The sequence below is a fragment of the Heterocephalus glaber genome, unplaced genomic scaffold (genome assembly GCF_053883595.1).
Source record: "Heterocephalus glaber isolate CG9 unplaced genomic scaffold, H.glaber_assembly_v1.0 deba00001442, whole genome shotgun sequence".
Taxonomy (NCBI): Eukaryota; Metazoa; Chordata; class Mammalia; order Rodentia; family Bathyergidae; genus Heterocephalus; species Heterocephalus glaber.
In genome coordinates this window covers 1,374,270-1,401,230 of record NW_028258296.1, presented here as the reverse complement: position 1 = coordinate 1,401,230, position 26,961 = coordinate 1,374,270, and the positions used below count along the sequence as shown (strand labels likewise).

The following is a 26,961-nucleotide window of genomic DNA, read 5'->3' as shown; positions in this document are numbered from 1 at the left end:
GCTAAGGGCGGTGATAGGGCGCACATGGTCCCAGGTGCAGTTTTGGGGGCGAATCTTAATCAAAGTCCACGCCCTAGGGGTGGAGTCGTAGCTTGGTGGTAAAACAAGTACTTAGCAAGTCCAAGGATTTGCCTGGTGTCCAATAGTCCCAGTCGCTGGGGAGGCTGAGGCAAGAGAATCACTGGAGCCCAGGAGTTTGGGACCAGCCTGGGCAACACAGCAAGATCCTATTACAAACAAAACAAAACAAAACAGGGCATGTCTAACCGCCTTAACTAGTAGGCAATTCTACCGAAATTCGTATCACAGTATTATTTGTCTTCCCCTAACAAACCTAAGTGCTTAACTCTTGTCTCTTCATTTTTTGTCTCTAGGGTCTAGCAGTGTAGCTTAATGCTGGGTACATAATAAATGCTCAATAAATATTTTTTAAAAGATGGTAAGGAGAAGATAAATAGGAGGGAAAGAAGGAAAGAAAGGGAAGGAGGAAGGAAAAGGGAGAATGAAGAAGTGCACTTAATAGAAAGTTTAAATTACATTTCAAATTTCCTACCATTTAAACCTGACCTAAAGGATAATTACTCATGTTTTAAATTAAAAACAGCATAGTAAATCGGAAGTGGTGGTGCACACCTGTAACCCCAGCACTCTGGGAGGCTGAGCCAGGAGGATCTCAAGTCTGAGCTCAGTGTGGACAACTTAATGACTTGGTGAGACCTCGTCTCAAAACAAAAAATGAAAAGGGGCTGCAGATGCAGCTCGGTGCGAAGGTCTGGGTTCAATCCGCAGTACCGCAAATGAACATTCCGGCCTCAGGCGTTAGGACTCCGCAGAGGCAGAGGCCCTGCTCCCGCCTTCGACCCCACTGCGCCCGAGCTGGGGCGTGATTGGGGAGCGTAGATCCCGCGGCCTGGCGAACACAGCCAGCCGGGGGCCCCGGCCGGGCCCTGAGCACCGAGCCCCACGAGTACCGCGGGCGCTTTGGGGAGGCACGCGAGGTGCCTGGCCGGAGCGAGGCGGCCCAGCATGGACCTGAGAACAGCGCGCAGCCCGGAGACCGCCCCCCCAACCCCAGGCCGGGGGGGGGGGGGGGCACGGGCCCTTTAAGAGGCTCCTCCCGCCCCGCCCTTCCTCCCCCGCGGGGCGGGACCGGAAGCGGAAGCGCGCAGCGCGGCGGTCCTAACATGGCGGCCGCCAGGCCCCCGCGGCCCGCGTACCCCGAGCCCGCGGCCGCGCAGCTGCTCGGCGTCCTGTGGCTCGCAGCCGTCGCCTCGGGCCCCTGGGGGGTGGCGGCCGGGTCCGAGGAGGCGCCGCGGTGCGAGGACCTCCGTGTGGGGCAATATCCTTGGAGAGCGGCGCTCGGGCGAGGGGCCCACCGCGGGGCGGTGCGGGAAGGGGCTCTTCAAGGATGACTCCTCTGCTAAGCTGTTAATGTAATTTAGTCTGCACTCTCCGTAGCAAGCTAACTTTCAGGGACTATTTAGCAGTGCTAAGTACCTGTGCCTGTTGACTTAGATGAATTGCTGGCCTCTCACAATGTGAGTATATTTGCTATTAAAGACGTAGTACTGTTTCATGTTGGGTCTGAATTCATGTTTCCTAAACTTTTTAAACATATATTTGTAAAGATCCAGAAATAAATGATGCTACGCAAGAACCAGTTAACTGTACAAACTACACCGCTCATGGTAAGACTTCAGGGTAGTATCTTTAAAGATAACTTTTAAAACAACTACTGTATTTCTTAGATTGATGTATCACCACCAAAGGTAATGAATATGCTTTTTCTTAGATTATATACAATTATTCAGTTTTCAGAACAATTTAAATTTGGAGAACTGGCTATGCGCTGTCATAAACTGATTAGTTTCTTTGTTTCCTGGCAATGCTAAGCATGTGCTCTATCACTGAGCTGATTTAAGTTAAAAAAGAATCTTATTCTAATTATATAAACTGGTAATTTTATATTTTCATTTTTTATTTTAAACCTTTAGAATCAGTTTACATTGCTGCTTTTTCTTTTTCACAGTACAGGGGACTAGACCCAGGGCCTTCCTGTGAAGCTATATCCCCAGCTCTTTTAAATTATTTTTGTTTTTAAGACAAGGTCTCACCAAGAAGCTAAGTTGCTCAACCTGTGCCTGAACTTGTGGTCCTCTAGCCTCAGCCTTCTAGAGTGGGGATTATGAAAGTGCACCACCACACCCAGCTAAGGTTTTTTAACTGCTATGTAAAACATAAAAATCTCAAATATAGCACTTTATTTCCCAAGCTATATTATGCAAAGGTAATCCTTTACTTTGCTGAACAGGAACTTGCACTGAGACCCTTAATTCAATAAAGCACAATGAGAAACTGTACTGCCCATATTAGGTGCTTGTAACACATACTGAAGTATGTCCTGAGTATGAAAACAGCAGTAAGGACTTCCGGTATGCTTGAATAGTGGGGAAATATTTTGGTAATGGGTAACACATTCAGCCTGATGACGACGGGGAACTTCGGTTATTCCAAATTATGTGTAGTGCCAGATAGCATTTAACAGACTGTTCCCTGTTCAGTGTTTTCATCAGAGGGGTACATATTACAGGGAAGAGGAGCCATATAGATGGGTGTTGAAGCTATTTAACATTCCTGTTTGATGGCAATGAAATGATATTAATTTGAGGAAAAAGTAATAATGAATACTGGGTTTGTGTGTGTGTGTGTGTGATGCTAGGGTTGGAAGGCAGGGCCTTGTGGATGCTGGGCAACCACACTACCACTCAGCTACACTCTCAGCCCTGTGCTGATTTTTAAAAATATCTCAGGAAATAAGCAAGTATTGATGTTTTCTTTAAAATAAAAGGCGTCCTTAAGTATATCTTTTTGTGGCTTGATAGCTCATTGCTTTTCAGCATGGAATAAGATTCCACTGCAGATGTTTCACAGTTTGTTTATCCACTTATCTGTTGAAAGACCTTTTGGTGGCTTCCAGGTTTGGGTAATTAGCAGTAAAGCTTCTGGAAATTAAAAAAACAACAACAAAAGACATTATCAACTTGCCAGAGCCCCCTGTACCCTCATGCTTACTAGCCTGCCTCGGTGGTAACCATTTTTCCTACCTAGCGTTTTTTTTTTTTTCTAGTAGCAAAGGTTATTTGAAAAAGTGCAAGCAAAGAGTGAGGGAGAAACTGGCTCTATCGAGCGAGCTTGGGCCGAGAAAAAGGAAAAAGCAAGCTAAGAGTGCACCCTGGAGAAAGCAGGGCATCCTGTCTTGAAGAAAGCCGCAGTAGCCCCTGTCCAATTCTAAAAGCATATGTTAGCTTTGCAAAGAGAATATTATTTGTCACTTTGCTTGGCGATGACTTCAGGCTTGGGAGAAAGTTCCGAGAGGAAGAGAGAGCACTGCAGAGAGCCAGCGCCCTCAGGCCGGATGTGCCCGCTGTCAGCCTGGGGCCCGCTTGGCTCCCAGTGGGTGTCGGTGCGAGCTTGCTCTGCTTGGCCCCCCTCCTCCCTCCTCTGTTACTTGCCCCACTTTGTGTTTCTCTTCCGAGAGAGATCGTCTCTCAACGTGAATGGTTTACTTACAAACATCAGTACATTTAGTGGCATACATGCTTTTTTAGTCCATATTCTAATTTCATAAAACTACCCAAAGGCCTTTGTAGCATTGCCCTTCATTTTAGGACAGGATCCTTAATAATCAGGCTTTGCGTTTGGTTTTCTTTTATTGAAACATTTCCATGTCTTTGTCTTTTGTGACACCAGCATGTTTGACAGCTGTAGCTAGCCCCTTTTATTTTAATAATGTTCCTCCTTTGAGATTGTCTGGTATTTCTTTATGGCTAGACTGAGGTTATACACTCAGTTACTTTTCTCATTGCTGAGACAAAATGCCCGACACCCAAAGTTATAGGAGGAAGGTTTATTGAGCTGACAGTTTGTGGAGGTTTCAGTCCATACTTGGCTGGCTCTGTGGCAGGGTGGCGTGGCAGAGGGCCTGGTAGAGGAGAGACCGTCCGTGGCAGAGCAGGCCAGGCAGAAGGCAGCAAAGCAACAGTGCAGCAAAGAACAGCTCAAGTGCCGGCAGCAGCCCACTTTCTTTCCCTCACTTTCCATTTCACCCACTCACACCCAGCGTAGGGCACCATCAATCCCAGCGTCACACACTAGCTCCAGCCCCCTCCGAAAAGCCCCACTGTGACTGCGTGAGACTTTAGGGGAACAGCGGGGAGATACGAGCTGTAACAGCCCTGAGGGCTGAGGGATTACATAATGTGGGGTAGCCTCAGCGTTTCATCTGGGGCATGTGGTATCTGTCCCTCAGTGGGAGTGGCCGTTGTCGAGCACTCTGATTTTTTACTGTATGGTTAAATTTTCTTTGAAATGAACAAACAGTCCATGGGGAGGCTTATTAAAGACCATGCAAATAGCCTACTCCTCATCAAAAATTTCCCCTAGGTTTATCATCCATCAGTTGTTCTGGCCCAAAGGAGTTTTTACTCTGATAATTGCAAAATGCTGATTTTTTTTCTGCCTTAGCAGTCCCAGAGGAGATCTGTCTTTTAATGCTGGAAAGTGGCTCTTGCCAGCTTTACCTCTAGACTTTGTTTTCACCTGAACTCTGGATTGGCACATTTAATTAGCTAGTCGTGATGCAGTATAACTTGCTACAGAACTAATATCCAGTGTGGCCCTTTTTGGATCAAGACTAAGGGAACTTGACTGACAGATTATTTCTAGGTTAGCTTTTCTCTATGTGTCCGTGTCTGTTTAAAATTAAAAAACAAAAGGAAAAATAAAAGTAAAAAGCAAAAGGTACTGTCGGTGAGGCCTGGGCTTCAGTCCCCAGCACCGCACACGTGCGAACATACATAAGTAAAACGCGGCAAGGCGCTGTTCTGCTGTTTGTCTGCCTGCGGGAGTGGCCGCAGGGTGTGGGGTGTGGACTGGCATCCCGAGGGAAGGGCGGTGTCCGGGCTGGGCCTGGGCCAGGACGTCATCTGCTTACCCAGCCGCCCTCCAGGAAGACACGGGAATTCTGAGACCTCTGCTGCCTCCTCCTTTGTGCTCCTGTGTCTGTCGGGAACCCCAGGGGCCCGGGCTCTGCAGCCCTGGAGCTCGGTGCTCCTTCCTGGAGAGTGCACTTCTCCCCACCCTTCCCAGCCCGTGTCCAGGGGAGGGACACGGGCACCGGGCACGGGCACCGCACCGTACCGTGTCGTGTGAGCTGCGAGAGCTCTGCCTCAGCAGGGTGGAGCCAGGGCCTGGCCGTGGGGGACTCCCCTGCCTCTGAGCTCCCCCTTCCGCTCGCTGATGCCTGTCCTGGTCCAGGGGCACTGCGGAGGCCCGGCTCGGCTGTCACCACCCAGACCCTGGTGATGCCCACACCTAAGCCTTGGTGCCAGAAGCTGCGCATTGGGTGGGTTTCAGGCTCATAGCCGGTGCCTCACTTTGGGTACATGTTAGCATGTGTCGGTTACTGGCTGCTTTAGTCTTGGCGTATTGACTCATCTATTTTTGCTTCTTGCTGAAATCAGTGTTAGCATGGAATTAGTGTGCCATAATAGGGAGAGTATTGACTAAGAAGAGTGAGTTTTAGCCGAGGACACAGAGAATTACTTGCTTAGGGCGCCTTGGTCAACATTTAAGTTCCTGGAGATTCAGCTCCTGCTTACCAAGGAACCAGGAGCGTCCGGCTTTCCTGCCTTTTGGGACAGGGTGCCACTGCTTAGGAACGCGGCCTGGCCCTTGCTGAGCACGCGTCCTCCCGCTGCCCTGCGCCTCCAGCACTGGTTTTGGCTTCTGGGTGGGTGTTATTGGGATGAAGTGAAACCGTAATAAGTGAGAAGCACGAGCAGGTGTAGGGGACAGGCTCTTTGGCGTTGGTGCCTCCCACATCACACACTGACCTCAGCTTCACAGTCAGCTCGTCCCCGCGGCGCGTGGTCCCTTCTGTCAGTCTTCTCGGCATCGGGCCCCTCCAGTCCTCGAGGGAGGGAGTCGGAGACTCCCAACAACTTCCTTATCCCGGCTCCACACTGCACACGGCGCTGCCCTCTTTGGACAGCGCTTTCCCAGAGGCCCGGCCGGGCGCAGAGCGGTTCCCAGACTTTGGCAGCACAGAGCTGGGCGCGGCCGCGTGTCTGGTCTTGTCTTTACTTCCCTGTGGTCTCTGCCTGTACTCACAGTAACGGCGTGCCCTCTTTCTCTAAGTGTGTCCTTTTCATCCCTTGCAACCAGTGGCACGGACTTTACAGATCACACCAGGGTGGTTTCTCCTCACTGGAATGTACCTCTTTCCTCTGCTGTATCTTTCTTGAGGTCAGTGTGGGCCTCGCTCACCCTCCTCACCGTTTCTCATATTAATACAGATTAGCTAGGAGAAGTGATTGAATATCATTAAAAACTAAAATTCAAATATGGCTGTTTAAATAGTCTGTAGAATCTAGTTAAAAATAGAAAAATACGGTTTCTCCATCTTTTTTTTTTTTTTTGGTACCAGGGATCAAACTCGGGACCTTGCGCTTGCGAGGCAGGTGGCGGAACCACTGAGCTAAATCCCCGGCCTTCTCCATCTTTGGTAGTGTTTTTACAAGGCATTTTTACAACCACCCATCCAGCTCGGTTGTTACAGTTTTGTACAGGGAGCTGGAGGTGGAGCTGGAGGTAGATCACTTGCCCACAATTCACAAGACCGGAGCTTGGTCCCCAGCACCACCAAAAGAAGAAAACAAAGCATATTTGTACCAAACCTGTCTGTCTCCTCAGGAACAGTGCATCTCTGGTAGACAGGTGCAGCTGCAGATAACTTGCCTGATCCGCGTTTTGCTGTGCGACTGTCACTCGCTCTGATTCTCGGGCCTCAGTAGGAAGACCCTAAGCAGACTCAGGGCGGCGCCTGTGGGGAGAATGTCCCAGATGTGGCAGAAGCTTTCTGCTTCACGGCACAGTTCTCTCCTTAGTAGTTGGAAGATGGGGAAAAATTTTTATTGCATTTTATTTATTTTTTTAATAGCAGAACGTTTATTGGTCCATTTGAGGTCTCTGTAATGGTAACACTCATCATAGGGATTTGCACCTGTGCATGGTACCTCCCCCACTGCTTTCCCACCCCCTCCTCCCCTCCCTAGGTACAAAAGCTTTGCATCCAGTTTTTCCTTGTGTTCTCACTTTCTTTTTCTGTCCCTTCGTTTGTCCCTCCCCCCTCCCTTGTTCCCCTTCTCATTTGAACATTTTTTTCCCCATTTCCCAGTATCTATTATACATTTTAGTCCTTGTTTCTACTTTTGGTTTCTCACACCAGAGAAACAATGCAGTATTTACACACATGTGTCCAATTTATTTCACTTAAGAGTATGGTCTCAAGGTGCATCCATTTAGCTATAAATGTCTGAAGCGCATCCTTCTTTATGGCAGAGTAGTACTCCATTGTATTAAAAAACTGCATCTTTATCCATTCTGGTTGATGGGCATTTGGGCAGTTTCCAAGATTTAGCTGTTACAGACTGTGCTGCTATAAACATGGGTGTGCCTATATCACTGTGGTAGGGTGCTTTTAATTCTTTCAGGAAGACACCAAGAAGAGGTATAGCTGGGTCAAAGGGAGCCTCTAGTTTTAGTTTTTTGAGGAATCTCCACACTGATTTTCACAGAGGTTGCACCAGTCTGCACTCCCAGCAACAGTGGAAAAGCATTCATTTTTCTCCACAGCCCCGACAGCATTTGTTACTGGTTGATTTCTTGATAGCAGCCATTCTTTCTGGGGTGAGATGGAATCTCAGCATTGTTTTAATTTGCATTTCTTGAATGACCAGTGATGTTAAACGTCTTTTTCATGTATTTATTTGCTGTTTCTACTTCATCTGGGAAGTGTCTATTCATTTCTGGGTTAGGTCTTTAAATTAGGGGGTCTGATTTTTTTGAGTTCTTTATATATTCTAGATAGTAGACCTTTGTCTCAGGAACAGCTGGTAAAATTTTTTCCCACACTGTGGGTTATCTCTTCACTCTGTGGGTGGTTTCTCTTGTAGTGCGAAAGCTTATTAATAAGATGAGATCCCAGTTGTTGATTCTTTGTGATAGTTCTTGTGTGATCAGGGTTTTGTTCATAGTCTTTGCCTACACCTATGTCTTTGAGTCCTACCTATTCTATCTTCCAGCAGATTTGGTGTGTTTTAATATGAGGGTGGGAAAATATTTGAAGTGTTTTACTTGGACATTGAACCCAGGGGCTGTGGTTATGCAAGAGCTCCACTGCTGAGCCACACCCGTCACCCTCCGGCTGTGGGAAACCTGAGCTTGTAGATATTCTTGCGGGTCACTTTTTCTTTTTCGGGTTTGTGAGACAAGGTCTCCCTGGGTAGCCTAGGCTAGCCTTAAGCTCTCAATCTTCCTGCCTCAGCCTCCTGAGTGCTGAGATCACAGGTGTATGTTGGTCACTCCCTTGGGGAAAATGGGATGTTCCTCATCAAGGCAAAATCTCAAATTTTTTTATTTTTTATTTTTTTGTACCGGGGATCAAACTCAGGACCTTGCGCTTTCGAGGCAGGCGGCAGAACCACTGAGCTAAATCCCCAGCCCTAAAACCTCAACTTTTATTTTATTTATTTTTTATTTTTGGTACTGGGGATCGAACTCAGGTCCTTGTGCTTGCGAGGCAGGCGCCAGAACCACTGAGCTAAATCCCCAGCCCAACCTCAACTTTTAAACACGATGTCTCTGACTTACGTGCTGGATGACTGAAATACGGGTCTGCAGCGTGGGCTTCCTGGACTCGGGGCAGGCAGGCTCCCTAGGAACTACGCACGCCGAGTGGTGTGCTGGTCGGGACACGATGGCAGAGTGCGGCATCTCGGTGTCTCCAGGCAGCGCGAAGGTGTGTTTTCAGTTCCAGAGGCTGAAAGTCTGGTACTGGGGCGTCGGGGGCCCTTGCTGCCTCCCAGGCGCTGGGTGGAAGCCGACCTTCCCTTCCCAGACTCCTGGCGTCCGCTTCTGCCTTCGTCTCCACCTGGCCTCTGTGTCCTCCTGGCTGCAACCAGAGCATCGGGGAAACTGAGCCCCAGGTCCGTGGGCAGGACACTGCCCCTTATGTGTCAGTGGCCTTGTCTTTAAGGTGGACGCTTTGATACTGTGGTGACTCAGCTAAGTCTGAAGAGCCTGTTTCCAAGTGAGGCCACGTTCTGAGGTACTGGCAATTAGGATTTCAATAGACTACCGGATGCTGTTGTATATCCATTCTTTCCTCAAATGGTGATAAAGTTTCTAATTTTTTTGGTCTTTTGAGACAGGGTCTCGCTGTGTACCTGGCCTTGAACTCACAGTGATCCTCCTGCCTCAGCCTTCGGAGTGCTGGGATTACAGGCGTGTGCCACTGTTATTGGACGGGGTAGGGACCAGCAGTGTTTTCCAGGTTCTTATTTGTCCTGATCAATGACTTGGTCAGGGCAGTTGGTAGATCAGAAAGACTACTGTTTACTTAAGGCAGAAATCAGAAAAGGAAAAGGAGAAGCACAAAAAAAGTGCTCAGGGAGGAAAGGGCGCTTGGAAGGAAGGAAGATAGCGAGAGGGCAGGGCACAGCCAGGCGGCCCATCCTTGCTGGTGCGGGCTTGCCCGTGTCCAGTCGGGCGCTGCTGCTCTGCACCCCTGCTCTGCAGGTCTCCTCCGTGGCAGGTCCACCTCCTGCCCCGCCACCCAGTTGGCACATCCTGAGCCTCAGACAGTCGCTCTCTCCAGTCAGGTCTCAGGCGGGGATGACGGCTGTCAGGTTCCCGTGGCTTTTAGACTCTTAAAGAGAGGGCGCTGCAGCATTTCATTCTAAGAGCGACGTTACATATGCTGGAAAGGGTAGCTTCTGCAGCCATTTAAGCTCACGATGCCAAGTCTTAGGTGTGGATGTGTGAGGGGCCTAGTGGAAGAAGTCACAAGCGAAGTGTGTGAGCAGCACTTTGCAGGACCGTTGGTGGGCCGCGTGTTGCTCGGGGGTGTCTGTAGCAAGTCCAGTGACATCCTGGCCTCTGCCTGCCACCAAAACTGACTGCAGCTGTCGCCACAGGTCCAGCGGGGCAGAATCACCCCCTGATAAGGTGTAGAATAATAGCGATCCTATTTCAGGTCCAGCAGGGTTTATGTCCGCATCGGACATTTGCTGACCTTGCTTTCGAGTTGTTTGTGCTGTAACTGCCCGGGAGCATGACTTAGATTTTCCAGAGATATAATCTAGGAACATGATAATTTGTTTGTAGAAGTCAGTAAAAATCATCCCTGTATCAAGGCAGGTGGCCAAACAGCTACATGACAATTGTTAACCTTTTACATTTGTGTGTGTGTGCCGAGGATTGAACCCATTGAGTGCTGAGCTCCATTCCCAGCCGTTTGTCTGTCTGTGAGTTTGTTATTTTGAGACTCAGTTGCTCAGGCTGGTCCGGAACTTACAGCCGAGCTTCCTGGGTGGCTGGAATTGCAGCCCGTGCCTGGCTTAGGTGTGGACTTTGGCCGGTCTCTGTGTGCACCTCAGCATCTGCCCTCCCTGGGTGGAAGCCTCCGCTTTGTAGAGGTCCTGGCAGGGCCGCCTCTGAGCAGTCTGTGTCCCTGTATAAGGAGCCCAGCTGGGGGCTGCTGCAGGGCCGCCGTGTGGGCTGGTGCTGTAAGCTTGGCTGGCCCTCAAGCCTCCAGAAAGTGCAGCCAGATTTGTAACTCAGTTGTCAGTGCCTTTCCTCCCTCTGCTCTTGCACGTGGTTAGCGTGGTTAGCTCTTCACTCTGTTGCCCCTTCACTCAGTTTAAGTGCTCCCCGGGTGTGTGGAGTCTGTACCTTTTCTTATCTCACTTTGTTTTAGACGTTTCAGTGCATTCCATAAATAGTTAAAATTTATGGGAGCCCTAGTTTGAGTTATCAAGATTCCAGTGGACAGGTACAAAAGTCCTCGTGGGGCTTTTTTCCTGCTGTCATTTTCTCTGTGTACTAGTCTGGCCTGAAAAAGGACAATGATTTGTTGGAAACTGTAAGATAATTATAAACTAGTCAGAAAATACCATCTTCTGCTCATACTTAAACATCAAAGTCTATGTATGTTTACGTAGATTACTACACAAAGTTCTATTCACATTTTCTGAAAAAAACTAGTTTATGCTAAACAGAGTTTAGAATTTTCTGAAACTGTTGAATTCGTGCTGTGTGCTTGCTGTCTAGGGACTTTTGCATCTCTCATCCCCACAACCTTCAGGGTGTCGGCGAACTTAATGCTGTTTTGACCACAAGGAATCCAAGGGCTGCTTTATGGTAGCTGCTCTCAGATTATGTTCAAACACTTGCAGTTTAATAGCTGAATTCCCAACAGAGTTCAGAGTGTCCTTCATCCTAGGGTCGAGCTGAAGGGCAGTAAGGTGCAGCCCTCCCATCCCTGTCTCCACCTGAGGCAGAGGTTGAGCTGGGAGGCCCTGTGCATGCCCTCAGGGTCTAGGCAGGTGCTCTGTGGCTCTGTGGAGTTGTTGGCTGTAGAAGTGCCTGTGTCACACAGCCTCTCCTAGACGACGCCCTGTGGACTGTGTCACACTGGGAGGTACTTCGCTGTGACCTTACATTTTTTTATGTACTTCTGCCTTTAGCTCCGTGTTTCCCAGCACCCAATATAACATGTAAGGATCTCAGAGGCAATGAAACTCATTTTACTGGCCAAGAAGTTGGTTTTCTCAAGCCCACACCTTGCCGAAATGTGTAAGTACATTACTGAAACTTGAAATTTCAGATTTCTTGCCCGTGTGCTGTGTGCCTGACATGGAGCAAAGAGATCGTCTGTGGAGGGAGTCCTGGAAGTGCACCCTTATCTTCCTGCTGGTGTCACTTGTGCCCATGTTTGTGTAAATGTGGCCCGAGGGCCAGGTAGCGGTGCCCTGGCCCTGGGGGAGGACGGGCCATCGTGCCTCATGCCCTGTGGATGCAGCTGTCAGCTTCTGCCACCACTTGGGTCATGAGAGGGCTCTGGTTCCAGAATTCGGGGGCTGCTGAATGTAAGCAGGTTTTGTATGCCTACTCTGTCAGAAAACACTGACCATTGCTAATCATTTGCGATTAAGGATATTTTGGAACTTGGTTTTATTCTTTGTAAGAGGTACAGAAGGTGAATGGTAATGTTAAATGGAATTCCGAAGTTAGCAGTTTGGGATAGTAAGACAAATGGATTTATTTTGTTAGGAATGTTTTCAAGTTTAATTTTTAGTTTTGCTGTGTTAAAACTTACTTCCCATTCTTATATTTCTGCTGAAAACACAATTTGCTTTTACACAATTTTTTTTTAGCTGCTTCCACTTGCGGTACTGGGGTTTAAACCCAGGGCCATCACATTCAGCTGCACCCCCAGACCTTTTTCTATTTTTGTTTTGAGACAGGGTCTCACTAAAACACTGAGTTGCCCAGGCTGGGCTCTTAACTTGCAGTCCTCCTGCCTCTGCTTGCCAGAGTGCCGGGATTGTAGGTATACCACGCCCGGATTATGGGTGCTTTTTATTTGAGGGTACCTAGTTGCAGTTATATCAAGAAATAAACACTGTTTAGCTATTTGTTTCTTTCTTTTTGGGGGACGGGGGGTACTGGGGATCAAACTCAGGACCTTGCGCTTGCGAGGCAGGCGGCGGAACCACTGAGCTAAATCCCCGGCCCTCTTTTTTTTTTAATAAATTTTATTTTATTTTGTCCCATTCCCCCGCTCAAGCTCCCTCCCCTCCCTGCGTACAGAAGCTTTGTTTTCATTTTTTCTTTCTATTTTCACTTCTGTTTGGTGATGTCCACAGCTATTTTCAGAATCCCTAAAAGAACTTTTGCCTTTATTTCATTGAGTTAATGAGGGCTTTTGATTCTCTCCCGCTGTATAACCCTAAGGCGATCACTTAACCCTGAGTTTCAGAATTTCTCATTAGCAAAGCAGAAGTTGTTAAAGGAATTATTTCTAAGGTATTTAGGCATGATCTCATCAACTTTTAAGTTATAGATTGATTTTTCTACTGTGAACATCTCGAGCACATTCCGGTACTGGGTCCTGTGCTGAGCATCTCGGATGACAGCTGAGAAGCCCTTTGCCAACTGCTGGGGTTACCTGGCTCTTCCGCTGTCTTAATGTGTACCAGTTTTGTTACGTTTTTCTGCTCTCCTGCCCGTTAGATCCCTGTCTGAGTTTTGTCAGAGTCCTGATTTCTTTTTCTGCCTCTCATGTTGTGGCTCTTTCTGGCGTAGCTGGGGTGCTACTTCCCTCAGTAAAGTCGGGTGCCGTTGCCATATTAGACCTGTGAGCAGGCTCCGTGCCCCGCAGGTTAGTAGAAGTTCTCAGCCTGTGCCCTGGGAGCCCTCCCTGGTCGGCACGGAGGGCCTGTCTGTCCCCCTCATGCTGCCTTCCCCTGACCCCAGCATGCTGTTTGCTATGTGATTTCGCCTTCACCCCTCGCTCCTCGGTCTCCTTTTGGGCTTCTGCTCTGCTCCTTGATCTCTTCGTGTTGGAGCTTCACGGCTCTCCTTCCATGTGTGCTCACAGGGCATGCGCGTGCCATCAGTGTGTCCTCTGGGTCTGGACCTGTGTTCTCCAGCCTGGACTTCTCTCCATGACTCCAGACTAGAAATCCAGCTGCTTTTTGGACGAGACTGCTTGGCTGTCGGACAGACACCTCAGAGTCACATATCCAAAACTGAAACCCCAGTTTTCCTTCCCAGATCTCTGCCCCCTCAGCTTCCCCAGCTCGTTAGTGCTGGCTTCACCCTTCCGGTTGTTGAGGAAAGTCTTCAGTGCCGCCCTTACTCCTTTCCTTTCTCATACCCTAGCTTTAATGCACCAGGCAGGAGGGTCACAAGTCCACGGCCAGCCTGGGCTGCACAGTGAGACCCTGCCTCATAAACAAACAAACAAAAACAAAACAAACCAGGAAATGTAGGTGGCCGTGCCTGAGGGTGCTGTGTACCCAGAATCCAGTCACTTTTCACGATCTCTGGGGCTCTGGGTCAGACACTTAGCACTGTGGAGTTTGAGTTTGCTCAGCTCACGCTCCAGCCTCCCGCCCTTGTCGGCCCTTGTCAGGAGGCCATGTAGACTCCTGAACCTCAGCACACCACATGGTTGATTGTGGGTGTGGCTGCAGCACTTCCCGTGGCCTAGAAACGGAAGCTCAGGTGTGGGGCCTGTCTTCCCTTCTCTCCTTTGGCGCTGTGTTCTGGAAAGAACTGGCCTCAAGTAGCTGCTACACTGTGAGTTTTGGGTCTAGGAGACCCAGCATCTGCAGCCTGGATCTGTGGGCTCACCCTGTAGCATGGTTTCCAGCCACCGGGTTTGGGGATAGTTGTTATGTGACATGGTAGTGGAGCAGTTGACAAGTGCACTTGGAGTCTAATTTTCAGTACAGCAGCCAGAGTGGTTATTTTACAGAGTAAACTAGGTTGGGTCCTACCTTTGCTTCAGATCCTGCAGTAGCTTCCAGTTCTCAGAGTAAGAAGCAGTGGGGCACAAGGGACAGTCTGCTTCCTTCACTTCCCACGTCCTGTCTGCCCCCACCGCCTAATGGTCTTCCCTGTTTGCTCCTGCTACTGGCTATGTAGACCTCAGGCCTGCAGGTTTTGTTTTTGCCTGGGACACTGCTTCCTGTGAGGTTCGGCTTGGCGAAACTCATGTCCTTCTTTGGGTCTTTGTTCTGACATCACCTTCTCCAGAGGCTCATCTGACCACTACATTGAGTGTGGCCTCCCATTCTGGATTCCCCGCATAGCCTGCCATTCTGGAGTCCCTACACGCCCTGGCATTTTGGATTCTCATATACCCTTTGCATTTCTTTTCTTTTTTCCCCCTCATGACAGTTATGACTTTCTATCAATACAATTTGCTTTTCTCATAACTTTGTGTTTGGCTTGCTGCCATGAAAACATAAGCTGCTCAGAGACAGGAATCTTCATTTTTTTCTTCAGTAATATCTCCCAATAGCTTTAAAAATTGCCAGGCACACAGTGGCACCTACCAAGCGTTAGGGGAATGAATGAATGAGCCAGTTAACCAAGACTAGTAATTCACAGTTTTGTTTTCTAATGTGCTCACAAATTAGAACTACATGAACATGACTGTGGTTTTCCTTTTGCACAGAAACGGCTACTCATACAAAGTGGCGGTCGCGCTGTCTCTTTTTCTTGGATGGCTAGGAGCAGATCGATTTTACCTCGGGTACCCTGCTTTGGGTGAGTATGTGTCAGCAGGGAAGCACATGCAGTCCTTGGGAGGCCGTGTTGTGTCTAGGTGTGTGTGTCCTTGCAGACTGCATCCCGCAAGCCGTGCGTCCTTGCAGTGGGTAGGGCACCTCCTCCAGCTCTGTGTTCGGCTTCGGTGAGAAATAGCGAGTTCTGTGTGTGTTCTCCTTCAGCAAAGCACACCCAGGAAGTGCAGGCCCTGGCCGAAAACGCCAGCCTCTCCCAAGCCTTTCCTCCACCCTCTGCTGCTGCCTGCCCATCATGGACAGCGTTGCTCCGAGTGGAGGCGGGCCCCTCCGTGTGCCCGGCTCAGCCTCTTGCGCGCTTGCTGTCCTCGACAGTCCTAGGAGAGCGACTCACAGGTGACCGCGGCTCCTATGAAATAATCCTTCCTTTCTAAGGAAATCTTACTTTTGCTAGTGCACTGCATAATGACCTCCTTCCGGGCTCACTCACTCTTGGTATGCCCCTGCCCGCTCGCCCTCCCATAGTCGTGTCACGCACCCGCCCTGCCTCAGCCTCATGCTCTGAGCTCATCGTCCCCTAACAGGCAGGCAGACTGTCCCCGGGAGGCCTTGCTGTGGTCTGTGACCCACTTGTTACCATCCCTGTTTATGGAGAGAGAAACTGTCCTGAGATGAGAGAGTTACTCGGCCACTTGGCTCATGACCTGAATTTGCACTTTGTTTTTTTGTTTTGTTTTTGGTGGTACTGAAGATTGAACCAGTGCCTCATGCACGCCAGGCAAGTGCTCTGCCACTGAGCTGCATCCCCAGGCCCGAACCGTGAATTTGAACCCAGGTTTCCTGGCTGCAGAGGCCAGGCCTTCTTCACTGAGCAGTGTGGAGGTCTGGTACTCTGCTTTCCCGCCTGCGGCAGAGCTGAGCCTGCTACCCATGGGCCATTGCCCACTGGAGATGGAAGAGGAAACCACTGTGGGCTGGGTGGAGTTCCTCAGTCAGACCTGCAACTCTGGCTATGAGTTTCTAAGTAAAACCCAAACTTTAATGTACTGCATTTGCTAATTTATTCAGCTAAACATTTCTTCAGGAGTAATGATGAAGATCACAGTGCGTATTGACTGAAAAGAAAATAAACATGAAGTAAAAGCTGACCAGGGGGGCACACGCCTGTGATCTCAGCACCCTGGGAGGCTGAGTGTGTCAGTCGGGTTACTGGAGTGACATTTACTATAGTAGCATGCATGTGGTTTGCAAGGTGGGCTTACAGTGGCCGTCTTCAGAGCCAGGGTGGGGGGTCCAGAAGGGCCTGTGCGCCTGGAGGCCCCAAGGGTCCAGCCAGGTGGATGGCCTGGAGCTGCTGCAGAGCCCATTGGAAGCCAAAGGGTCTGGCTGGAGGCCGAGCCGGATGTCCAAGGCAAAGGTGGAGGCTGGAGCTCCTCCAAGGAACAAGAAGCTCGCCTGCCTTCCTCTTTCCCGTTCATCCCGTTCAGGCTACAAGCCTTTCGGTGGTGCCTTTCAATTGGGCAGGTCTCCATCTGCTGAGTCAGTTGGGCAGCAGTCACCTGTCTCACCCAGGAGGAGGAGGAGGAGGATGGACCGGACCGTTCAAGCCCAGCCTGCACAGTGTGTCAACTGAACGAGACCCCGTCTCATTTGAAAACCCTAAAAAGGCTGGGATGCTGCTCGGTGTGAAAGCCCTGGGCTCACCTCCTAGTACTGCAAGGGAAGATGAAATGTTAGGTCCTGGCGCTACGGCTCAGGGGCTAGAGGCCCTGCCGGACAGCCTGGTCTCCTGGTGCCTTTCTGTGGTCACTGCGGCTTCGTCTCACCAGCCGGAGTCGGAGACCCTGCCCCGTGGGGCTCTTCCCGTTCCGTGCTTTGGGGCTGTGTCCTGTGCACATCTTAGCTTCAGTGCTGATTCACCTGTTCCCGAGTTTTAGTTCTTGGGTTGGGACCCAGCACAGACCTGCTGGCTCCGATTGAGCGCTGATGAACGGGATGGCTCAGGGAAACTGTGGGCTTGTGAGTTAAAAACACAGGGTCTTCCTGATTTTATTTCTAGCGTGACACATTACGTATTTTGTACACAAAATGTAAGCAAAGTTTGGATCGCATATTATGTGCAGTCTAAATGAACCAATAAAGACTGGAGGGGAGGTTCTCTGACTGGTGTGTGGGACGCAGAGGTCTGGTTTGCATGTCTCCAGAGTGTGCGGGAGGTCACCCCCAAGGAGTTTTGTGAAGCGACTCGGAGCTGTTTTTTTTCTGGTGGTAAAATTTATTTGTTAAATAAATTAATGAATTATTTTGTGGCTTTTCTCTACATGAGATTTCTTTAATCTTTCCTCATATTTTCAGGTGGAGATTTGAGTTTTTAAAGTATTACTTTTATGTTCTAAATATGAAGACTTCTAACTATGAAGACTACACTGGTTTATTAGAACGTGAAATTTGTTAATATTTGTAAGATTTCCTAGGTTGTAAGTGACTTTACTTTCTTTTCTAGGTTTGTTAAAGTTTTGCACTGTAGGATTTTGTGGAATTGGGAGCCTAATTGATTTTATTCTTATTTCAATGCAGGTAAGTTAGCTTCAACCTGAAACGGAAACTACTTTTAATGTATTAATATGTGTGTAACTCAGTCACTTTGTACGTGACCAGATGGGAATTCTCTCTCAGTTTTTCCTGAGATGCAGCGAAGGGGGTGTGGTTGTGTTTCCAGCTGAAGCATTTCCCAGGCTATGGCCCTGAAAGACACAAGTTGTTCCTAGGAAGAAGCTGCCCGCCCAAGTCCCAGTGCAGAGATGAGAGCAGCGAGCGCAGGGTGCTGCTTTCCTGAGTGGCTTCTGAGTCTCCCCAGCTGGCCCTGGTGGCCTCGGTCACTGTGGCCCTCACCACGGCAGAGTGCAGACGCTCTGATGCGTGCGTGTTGCGGGGCAGGAATGAGCCAGGTCCTGCGCTGACCTTCTGTCAGTGCAGGTGTGGAAAGGGAAACCTAGCAGGCGTACATGAGGAGCACAGGAAGGTGCAGGTGCCTGTGTAGGGCCGGGGGGCAGTGCAGGGCCTGGCGTGCATACCCAGGGTTCTCTGTCCCGCTGGCCACACCTCCTCCGTGACAGTGAGGTGCTGTCCCAAGCACTGTGGGTACCACACTGTTTTCTGCTCACTTCTGCTGGGCTGCGTGTGGTGAGCTCCCGACAAATGCCCCAGTTGGAGGGAGATGTGTTTACTCAGCACCTGGCCCGCAGCCTGTGCCGGGGGCCCCAGCTTTGCTTCCCAGCCTGCACCTGCACTGCGCGATGGCTGCCGTGCAGTTCTGTGCCCGTCAGAATCCACGGATTTGGGAACATACTGTGAGGGGGAGGCAGCATATGGACCAATAAGATACCAGAATTAAGCAAGGGAAATATTTGAGTTTCAAGTCGGGCTTCTCCTGCCTTCGCTCTGAAACATATGCCCAGCCCAGCCCTCCCTGCTTTGCCGCCGGGGACAGGAAGCGGCAGGAAGAGGCTGAGGGAGCTGTCACACACAACCAGGAGGGCTTCCCACTTGAGTGAGGGCCTGGGAGCTGAACATCCCTTGGATGCTTCAGATCGGAATCTGGAGTGTCAGCAAAGGCCAACTTCTCTGTAGGGCCTTGGCTTTGCAGCTGCAGGGACAGCAGGTTCTGGGCAGGTCTGGCACATGGGCTGTGTACTTATCATGTTCACAACCTGTCTGTCTTAGAGTTCCTGAGGTTGAATATCTGTCACAGTAGAAGAGTATCAGGAGCTCAGTGGTTCCGCCCCCTGCCGCGAAAGCACAAGGACCCGAGTTCGACCCCTGGTACCAAAAAAAGAAAAAGTATTGGGGTAGAAATTAGGACTGAGTTTCTGCAGTGAAGACATTTTAACAGGTGTGGCCAGTGTACAGCTTTCAGATGGGGTAAATGAGATGTGTAGCTTTATTCTGTGTGTTATTCATATGTTTCACATGTGATGTTGACTATTATCAGTTTCAGAGAATTTTTCTCAGCAAATCAAATTTTTTACTATAAACATAATATTATTGTCATGAATATATTTTTCCAATTTTTCAGTAGATCTTTTGCATTTTTTTGTTTATACTTCTTTTTTCATTTTTAAAGGGAGAAAGGTTTATTTAGCCCACTGTCGTAGGGCTCTGAGTCCATAGTTGGCTCCCTCCAAGGCAGAGGGGCGCTGCGGAGGGGAAACATTCATGGCAGCAGAAGACAGGGAGAGCAACAAGGGCTATTTATGCTTCTTTCCTTCCCTCTTGTCTGTTTTCTTCATGTCTGTTTGTTTTTAACTTTGCCATTAACTGTTATTCCCCAGTGAATAGCAGTGTTTTTCTGTTGGGCTCTGATCCCAGAAGCATACTGTACATGATGGAATCAGACCTTTAAAAACATTCCTTGGGCTAAGGGTGTAGCTCGGTGGTACACTGCTTGCCTGACATGTACGAGGCCTTGGGTTCGATCTCCACAAAGGAGGAGAAAAGGAAGGAAATCTTTGTTTTGTAACGTGTATAACAAAAATCTAGTTGTTTCATCTTACAGCCACAGCAGTATAAAATATAGTGCACAAATTGCCAGTATCAGCATGTTTTATATGTTGCTGTGTTTACTGAAATACTTTGAGTTCATTTTTTTAATAAGCATTGCGAGTTTCCATATTTTGTTCAGTGCATGGGGGGTGCTGGGTGTGAACTCAGGAATTTCCTGCCCAGCTGTCTCCCTGGACTTGTTTTTAGTTTGAGACAAAGTCTCACTAAGCAAGTTGCCCAGACTGGGCTCAAACTGGTGACTCTTCTACCTCAGCCTTTCAGAGTGCAGGGATTACAGGCATGCACCACCATGCCTGGCTAAATATTTTGTTCATGAGTGGGATGAACTGGTAAATAGATTGCAGTAAAAAAAAAAGTCTAAATCAGTGACACTTGTAGCATATGTGGTAGTCTTTCACCTGTAGATAATATGTATAGTGAGTGTGTGTGTGTGTGTGTGTGTGTCCTTTGCAGTGCTGGGGATGGAACCCTGGGCCTCTCACATGTGAGGCAGGTGCTCTACCAGAGAGCTATATCCCTAGCCCTTTTATTTTGGTATTTTGGGACAGGTCTGGCAAGGTTGCTTAGGTTGGCCTCACACTTGAGATCCTCCTGTCCCAGCCTCCCAAGTTGCTGGGATTGCAGGTGTGTGCCACCACACCTGGCTGTGTAATGGCTATTCATAAGCCAGTTCTGAAGACTTACAACACTCATTCCTCCATACCTGTGTACTTTACAGCATCGTGTGCTGCATACATAATGTGTTAGTCGGCTGAAACGGGCTCTAGATCCATGGTGGTCCCCTAAGGTTGTGGGGAAGTTAAGAAATCCTAGTGACATCAGAGCTGTCGTGAAGTCCTGGGATGGGCTTTAGTTGATGTTTGTGGTGATGCTGGTTGGGGTAAACCTCTTACACTGCCAGTCACGTGACACTATAGCACATAAAATTGTGCGCAGTACTCAGTCTTGATAATGAACGACCTTGTTACTATTTTATACATTTGCTATGAAATACTTTTTTCTTTAGTTTTTGAGACAGGGTCCCACTGTGTAGCCCAGGCTGGCCTTGAACTCAAGGCAGACCTCCTGCCTCAGCCTTGCTCCAGTGCTGGGATTACAGGCATGTGCCACCACGCCTGCCGATCACATTCTGTTGCGCAGGATCGCTAGAGAGGTGACGAGTACAGTTTGAGTTGATCCCATGAGAGACGCGTGGTGGGTTTTCTGCCACCACTGAAACGGGGGTTGCAAGCGCCAGTTTAGGTACAAGTTGAGGTTTTCCTAAGGACTGAGGTGTGACTGTCCCACGATTGAGCGGTGTGATAGTGGATTCCACTACCTGAAATGACAGCCTCCCTTGGAACTGTAGGCTTAAAAAAAAACCAAAACTTGATTTTTATCAGGTGTAATTCTTTCAGTTTTACTAAAATTTTAAAAAGCCTGGGTTTTCCAGTTGAGGCTGAGGTCAAAGTCATAGACTGAAAAGAGGTGTTTATTCATAGAACATCGAATTTTCAGAAGTAAGCAACTGTCCCCGGTCCGGGCCACTCCCTGAGCAGGTGAGCGCCGGGGTGGTTTTGCAGCAGGGGGTGGTTGCTGAGAATTAGATTGGGCATGGAGGACAAAGAACAGAAAATAGGAGATTTGGTGACCACCCCTTAACACTGACTTCTATATGTATTTTAGGGTTTACATTTACTCTTCTTGCCGTAGACTTTGAACCTGTAGAAAGCCTTTATGTAGACAGTTTGAGTTTCCTTCAATCTTGTGGCTGCAGATAAAATTTCTCCAATCTCCCACCAGCCCTGTGTAGAAGGAGCATAGGAGAGGTGAGGGAAGTCCACATCCAGGCCGTGGGGCGGAAGGTCCTGGGCTGGTCGGGGTGGCCTGGACGGCCCTGATTGCAGTGGGTCGTGGGGGAGGTTGGTCACTAGCCAAGGTGCCGCCAGTGCCGGCCGTCACACAAGCCAGCCGGAAGAGGCAGGCTGTCCTACAGAGCCCTCGTACCAGTGGCCCCGGCCCCAGCACTGCGTTTCTGCCTCGTAAACCCAGAACTCACCGGTGCCCTGAGACTGACAGGGAGGCTCGAGAATTTGCTCTTTCTCTCTGGGGCTTCTGCACAAGAGACAGCTGGCATTGTGGGAACTGCATCTGGGGTGCAGGGCCCTCCTTCTCCTCCTGTACAGGGGAGACCTGCAGCAACTCCGCTGGCTTTGGGGTGACGCCTGTGAGTGGTCTCCATCTTTCCACAGGTTTCAGAGGCCTGGCTGGCTTCACACTTCAGAGTTCGGCTTCAGAGTGTTTTGTTTGGTTGCTGGGTTGGGGTTTTTGCTTTTGTTTTTGGTGCTGGGGATTAACAGAGCCTTGCAGGTGCTAATAGTTCTACTCTTTTGTTGTTGTTTTTTGTTTGTTTTTGTTGTTTTGAGACAGGTCTCACTATGTAGTCCTCTGTGTGAAAACATTTCTAATTGTATAGTGAACGCTACAATCCCTGCAATCCAGGCCTGCAGCTGGTTAGTGCCCCACCGTGCCCCAGGCTCCCCTTTCGGACTGGCACTGGCAGAGCTGGGCCTGCCTGGGAGGCGCCAGAGGCCGAGATGGTGTCCCGCCCCTCCCTGTGGACAGTCCCACACAGCACCTGGGATGACAGAGGAACAAAATGTTTGTGCAGTGCTTGCTTTGGGGTTTTTGTTTGTCTTTTGAGATATCACACCCTGTTGCCCAGCTGGACCCCAAACTCCAGGGATCTGATAGCCCTTCTGCCTCAGCCTCCTGAATGCCTGGGGCAACAGGTGTGCACCACCGTGCCCAGCTGTGTTGGATAGTGCCTGTCAGGTGAGGAGTGCTGCAGAGCAGTTTTCTTCAAGCACAGCTGTATGACCCCAGGAGAAGTTTTTAAGTCTGTACCCACTGATATTACGTTTCCGCCACAAGCTTCCATAGTTATACGGGGTGTAATATCAAATATTGGCATATTTAGATAAAACTGTCACATCAGTTTATGTGGATCCAGCAGATGAAACACCACAGGGTTTTAAATACCATGCACTTCAGAAGACGTGAATGAGCTCTTCACAAACCATTTCCAAGTCCAAAACTGCTTCCTTTTCTACTTGAATTTTGATTTCTACTCCCCTCTCCCCCAAATGGTATCCTGATGTCATTTATCTTTGTGCTGGAAAACCTGTCTCATTCATTAGTTAAATTGTTGAAAGCTGTTGGCGATTTCTGGATTACTATAATCATCGTGGCACGGTTGATCAAACCAGCATTACTGTGCTAGGAGCTGGCCAGTTGTTTTTAAGGAAGGAGAAGTGTTGTGTCCCCCAGTATGCGTGTTTTCCGAGCTGGGCCTGGCCGGAGTGTAGCGCCTGCTGCCTCCTGGTGTGGCGCGAGGCTGGGGTGGCTCCGGTGAGGTCACTGCACTGCTCCAGGGCCAGGCACCCTGCGCAGGAGGGAGTCGCCTGACGCTGCACTCAGACTTCTGTGTGCTTGCTTTTTGTCTTGGGTACTGGGGTTCAACCTAGGGGCAGTCTACGCCCAAGACCCCAGTCCTTTTTATTTTTTATTTTGAGCCAGGATCTTGCTGAGCTATCCAGGCTGGCCCTGGATTTGAGACCCTCCTGCCTCAGCCTGTTGAATAGCTGGGACTGCAGGCATACCCAGCCTGGCTTGGGCAGATCTGCTTACAGAGTGGGAGTCGAACAGCTCAGAATGAATACCTGTTAAACTCTGAGCCCACCTCCCCTTGGCACATCCTGTGTACTCAGGCTGAATCTGAGGATGGCTGCCTGAGAGGTGGAGCTCAGGAGTCATGCTCACGGCATTGTCACGCATGAGCTTGTGGGCAGGCCGGCTGCAGTGAGCAGATGCTGTTTTCGCACGTCCTTTCCATGGCAGGACGGTCAGCGCTGAGACCCTGGGCAACAGCTCCACCGTGTCCAGGGCATCGGGGTGAAGTCGGCGGGCGGTCGGGCTGCGAGGATCCTGTCGCCCGCAGTGCCACTCAGTGACTTTTTTTTTTTTTTGGTACCAGGGATTGAATTCGGGACCTTGCACTTGTGAGGCAGGCGGCGGAACCACTGAGCTAAAATCCCCAGGCCATCAGCGACTTTTTATTTACTTTTTGCACTTGATTTAGAGTTGAGTTCTGGGGCTACTGAAATGCTGTTATTAAAAGCTGAGAAGAGTAGATGCAAAGCATTGTGCAATATGTTTGTAAGTGAGTAACTGACAGTTTCTCCTCCAGATTGTGGGGCCTTCCGATGGAAGTAGCTACATCATAGATTACTACGGGACCAGGCTGATAAGACTGACCATCACTAATGAAACCTTTCGGAAAACACAGCTGTACCCATGAAGACTGGCGGAGGGAAACAGTAAGTGATGTGTGTCTCACCCTCGTTATCCTCTGGCCCCACAGTATCCACTCTTAACGACCTACCTGGCTAATGACGTGGGGCTCGGACAGAGGTGCAGCCTGGACTTAGGAGTGTCTCCTTTCTCGTACCGTTTGTGGGGCCTCAGTGTCTCGGTCTGTGCCATGACCGGGTCGATACAGCCCGGGCTTCTGCTCATTGTGCTGCACTGCGGGCTTGTGTTCCGTGATGCAGCACAGTCCTGCACAGTCCAGCACAGCCAATGTCCTGCGTGCGGAGGACATTATGCAGATGACAGCAGCCATCGGGCGGGAGTTTCCTGTGACTGAAGGTGCCTGTGCTGAAGGTTGTGTATGCCCTGTGTACAGCTCCTCAATTAGCGACCAGTTCCTGTCGAGAGCTGGTTGTGGGAAGGGAGTTCCATCATTAAACGAGGGCGTCTCCCTCATGGACAGTCAGGAGCACTGCAGAGATGCAGAAACCAGAAGAGAATCTTGTGTGCTTGTCAGGAAGCCCCGGCCTCGCCTGCCCGAGTGCCCAAGTTCCCGGGAAAGGGTTTTTGGGGTGCAGACTCTGCAGTGAATGTGGCACAAGGACCAAGTTTGCAGGAAACAATGCCCTGGAGTTGGGGTAGGCAGGCAGCTGTGTGTGAGGGCTGTCAGGAGTGTGGGGCCCTCGGTGGTTCGGGACCACAGCCCTTTCCCGCCCAGGTCCAGTGTGGTCGTCAGCCCTTCTTTTCCTCTTCTCCAAACCTGGAAGCTGCCTCAGTCCGAAGCCTCACTACCCGGAAGCGCTGACTCTAACCTCAAGTTCGGCCTGCCCAGGCCTGTGAGAATCGCGCCACAGCTTCAGCCCTGAGCAGCGGTAAACCTATGCAGTGAGATGCCGTGTCTTCCGTTCCCCGTCCTGGTTCTCTAGGGCTCTCCTGCTCCAAGATTTTTCTTTCAGTTGCTCCCGAGTCAGTTCTCGAAATGTTCCAAGAACGCAGGATTTTGCCAGACTGCTGTCTGACGGAGAAGGCCTGTGTGTACAGCCCCTGGGAGCAGCAGTCGGCCTCGAGCTGGAGGAGCCCGGGCGGGTGTTCTGGCCCTCGGCTGAGGCGGGAGGGAAGAGACTGTGCCTGCCTTCTGTGTGGCCGGCCCTTACCGGGACACCTGGGACGGCCGCGCCTGTGGGGCAGGAGCTTTTCCCAGTGCAGCTGGCCCACGCTGCACGGTGACAGCCCTACGGGGCACGGGACTTAACTTGCGTCCAGCTGGAGGTCAAACAGCAGCAGGAGCCATGGAGTCTCAAGTTGAAACAGCTTCAAGATCCGCCTTTGAAAAGTTAAGCCGAAACAGAAAAATTAAGCAGCTGCAGTTCGAAAAGCCATTCCATTCTCTGCAGGCACCATGGGGACATCGGATGGCGTCCGAGGCGGGGCTGCCACGCCCGGTGTGCCCCCGAGCAGGAGGAGGCTTCTAGGGCTCAGGGACGTGTGACTGGGCCGGTGTGTCACACACTCACACCTACGCACACTGCGCCTGTGGTGTCCTCCTCGCCTTTTTAAATATTTTAACGTAAATCTTTTTTCTGTTTTAGGATTTGAGCCGCCTGGATTTTAATGTATGTGGACTCACAGATTCCCTTTTCCCTCTTCGCATGTCACCTCACGGGTTCTGTGGGGTTTTTGTGTGTTTATTTCTGGTTTGTTTAGTTAAAAGTGTGTCATTCTTAGATTTATTTAATTAATATGACTTTTTTCTTTAAAAGCCATATACCTGGGCGTGGTGGTGCATGCCTGTGATACCAGCACTCAGGAGGCAGAGGCAGGAGGATCACTGTGAGTTCGAGGTCAGCCTGGACACAGTTCAGGGCCAGCCTGAACCACATAGTGAGGCCCTGTCTCAAAAAATTAAATATATAAAAGCCGTATAATAGTCTTTCTCTTAAAAGGATTGTCTTTTGAGGCTGCTGCCTCTGTGAGACAGATGGCCGTTAACCCAGTGCTCTTCAGCGTTTTTACAAAGGCAGGTTGCCGTCTGTTGTTCCCCTTGTGAAGAATAAAGTCGTGATTTGCTGGTGTTTCCATGCTGTCTGTCACTCGAAGCCCTTCTCATCACCAGCTCACTGCGGTCCCTTGGAGGCCGGACAGAGGGCCTGGGGACCACCGTGACCCCTCCTGGTGAGCACTGCCGGGCCGGCGAGGCGGCCTGAGCAGAGTGGCCTCGGACCCCGGAAGGGCCGAGCGCTGCCCCCACGGGACTGTCCTGCAGCCTCAGCATTCCCGGGGCCTCCAGTGGTGGGGACAGCGGGATGGACAGCCGAGATGGACTGGTGGCCTGGCCTCCCCAGCCACTTACCAGTCGACACTGTGCGGCTGAGGGCATCGCTCTGCTGGGCTACGGCGGACTGCAGGGCCCTGCCCCCGGAGCTGGCCGTGTCTGCGAGGTCGCTGCAGTCCCTTCCCCCTGGGTGTGGACTCTGACAGCCTGAGGCCTGTGGCTCACATTCAGTGACACCAGATCTGCAGGTGGATCTTGAAAGCAGCCTTCGCTCCTGCCTCAGCATTGCTGTCCCCAGCAGGTCCTCTGTGGGCTCCAGAAGAGCCTCTGGGGCCTGGAAACGCAGTGTGAACAGCAGCCGCCCACATTCACATGGCACAAGGGCACTTCCAGTTTGCTTAATTCTCTGCTGCAGAATAGATGTGATGCTTTACCAAACACCTCTCTGTTCCATGATTTATTTCTTGCAGGCTTGCATGAATACATTACAGTTCTCCCCCCCCCCCCCCAGCCGGCCACGGTTCTCCCTGCCTGTTTAGGAGGAGGGGGAGTGAGCCCAGCTCACCCCAGGCTCCCTGTTGGGTCCCATGTTGGCCCCTCGGGTAGGGTAGCTCTGCG

At 50.2% G+C, this 26,961-nt stretch overlaps 1 protein-coding gene across 7 annotated transcripts; it reads left to right on the top strand.

Moving 5' to 3' along the window:
• Nucleotides 1-1,162: 1,162 nt before the first annotated feature.
• Tm2d1 (TM2 domain containing 1) lies at nt 1,163-26,147 on the top strand. Of its 7 annotated transcripts, none has more exons than XM_087212780.1 (8): nt 1,164-1,343; nt 1,619-1,688; nt 11,589-11,697; nt 15,092-15,183; nt 15,366-15,554; nt 17,662-17,735; nt 23,950-24,079; nt 25,661-26,147. In XM_087212780.1, the coding sequence occupies exons 1-7, from the start codon at nt 1,185-1,187 to the stop codon at nt 24,058-24,060; spliced, it is 804 nt and encodes a 267-aa protein (XP_087068906.1). In that variant the 5' UTR covers nt 1,164-1,184; the 3' UTR covers nt 24,061-24,079; nt 25,661-26,147. The 7 variants fall into 7 exon arrangements, with proteins under 7 accessions (XP_087068907.1, XP_087068906.1, XP_087068905.1 ...); XM_087212779.1 differs by having other exon boundaries at nt 24,839-26,147; XM_087212778.1 differs by having other exon boundaries at nt 1,165-1,343; nt 23,950-26,147.
• Nucleotides 26,148-26,961: the final 814 nt, after the last annotated feature.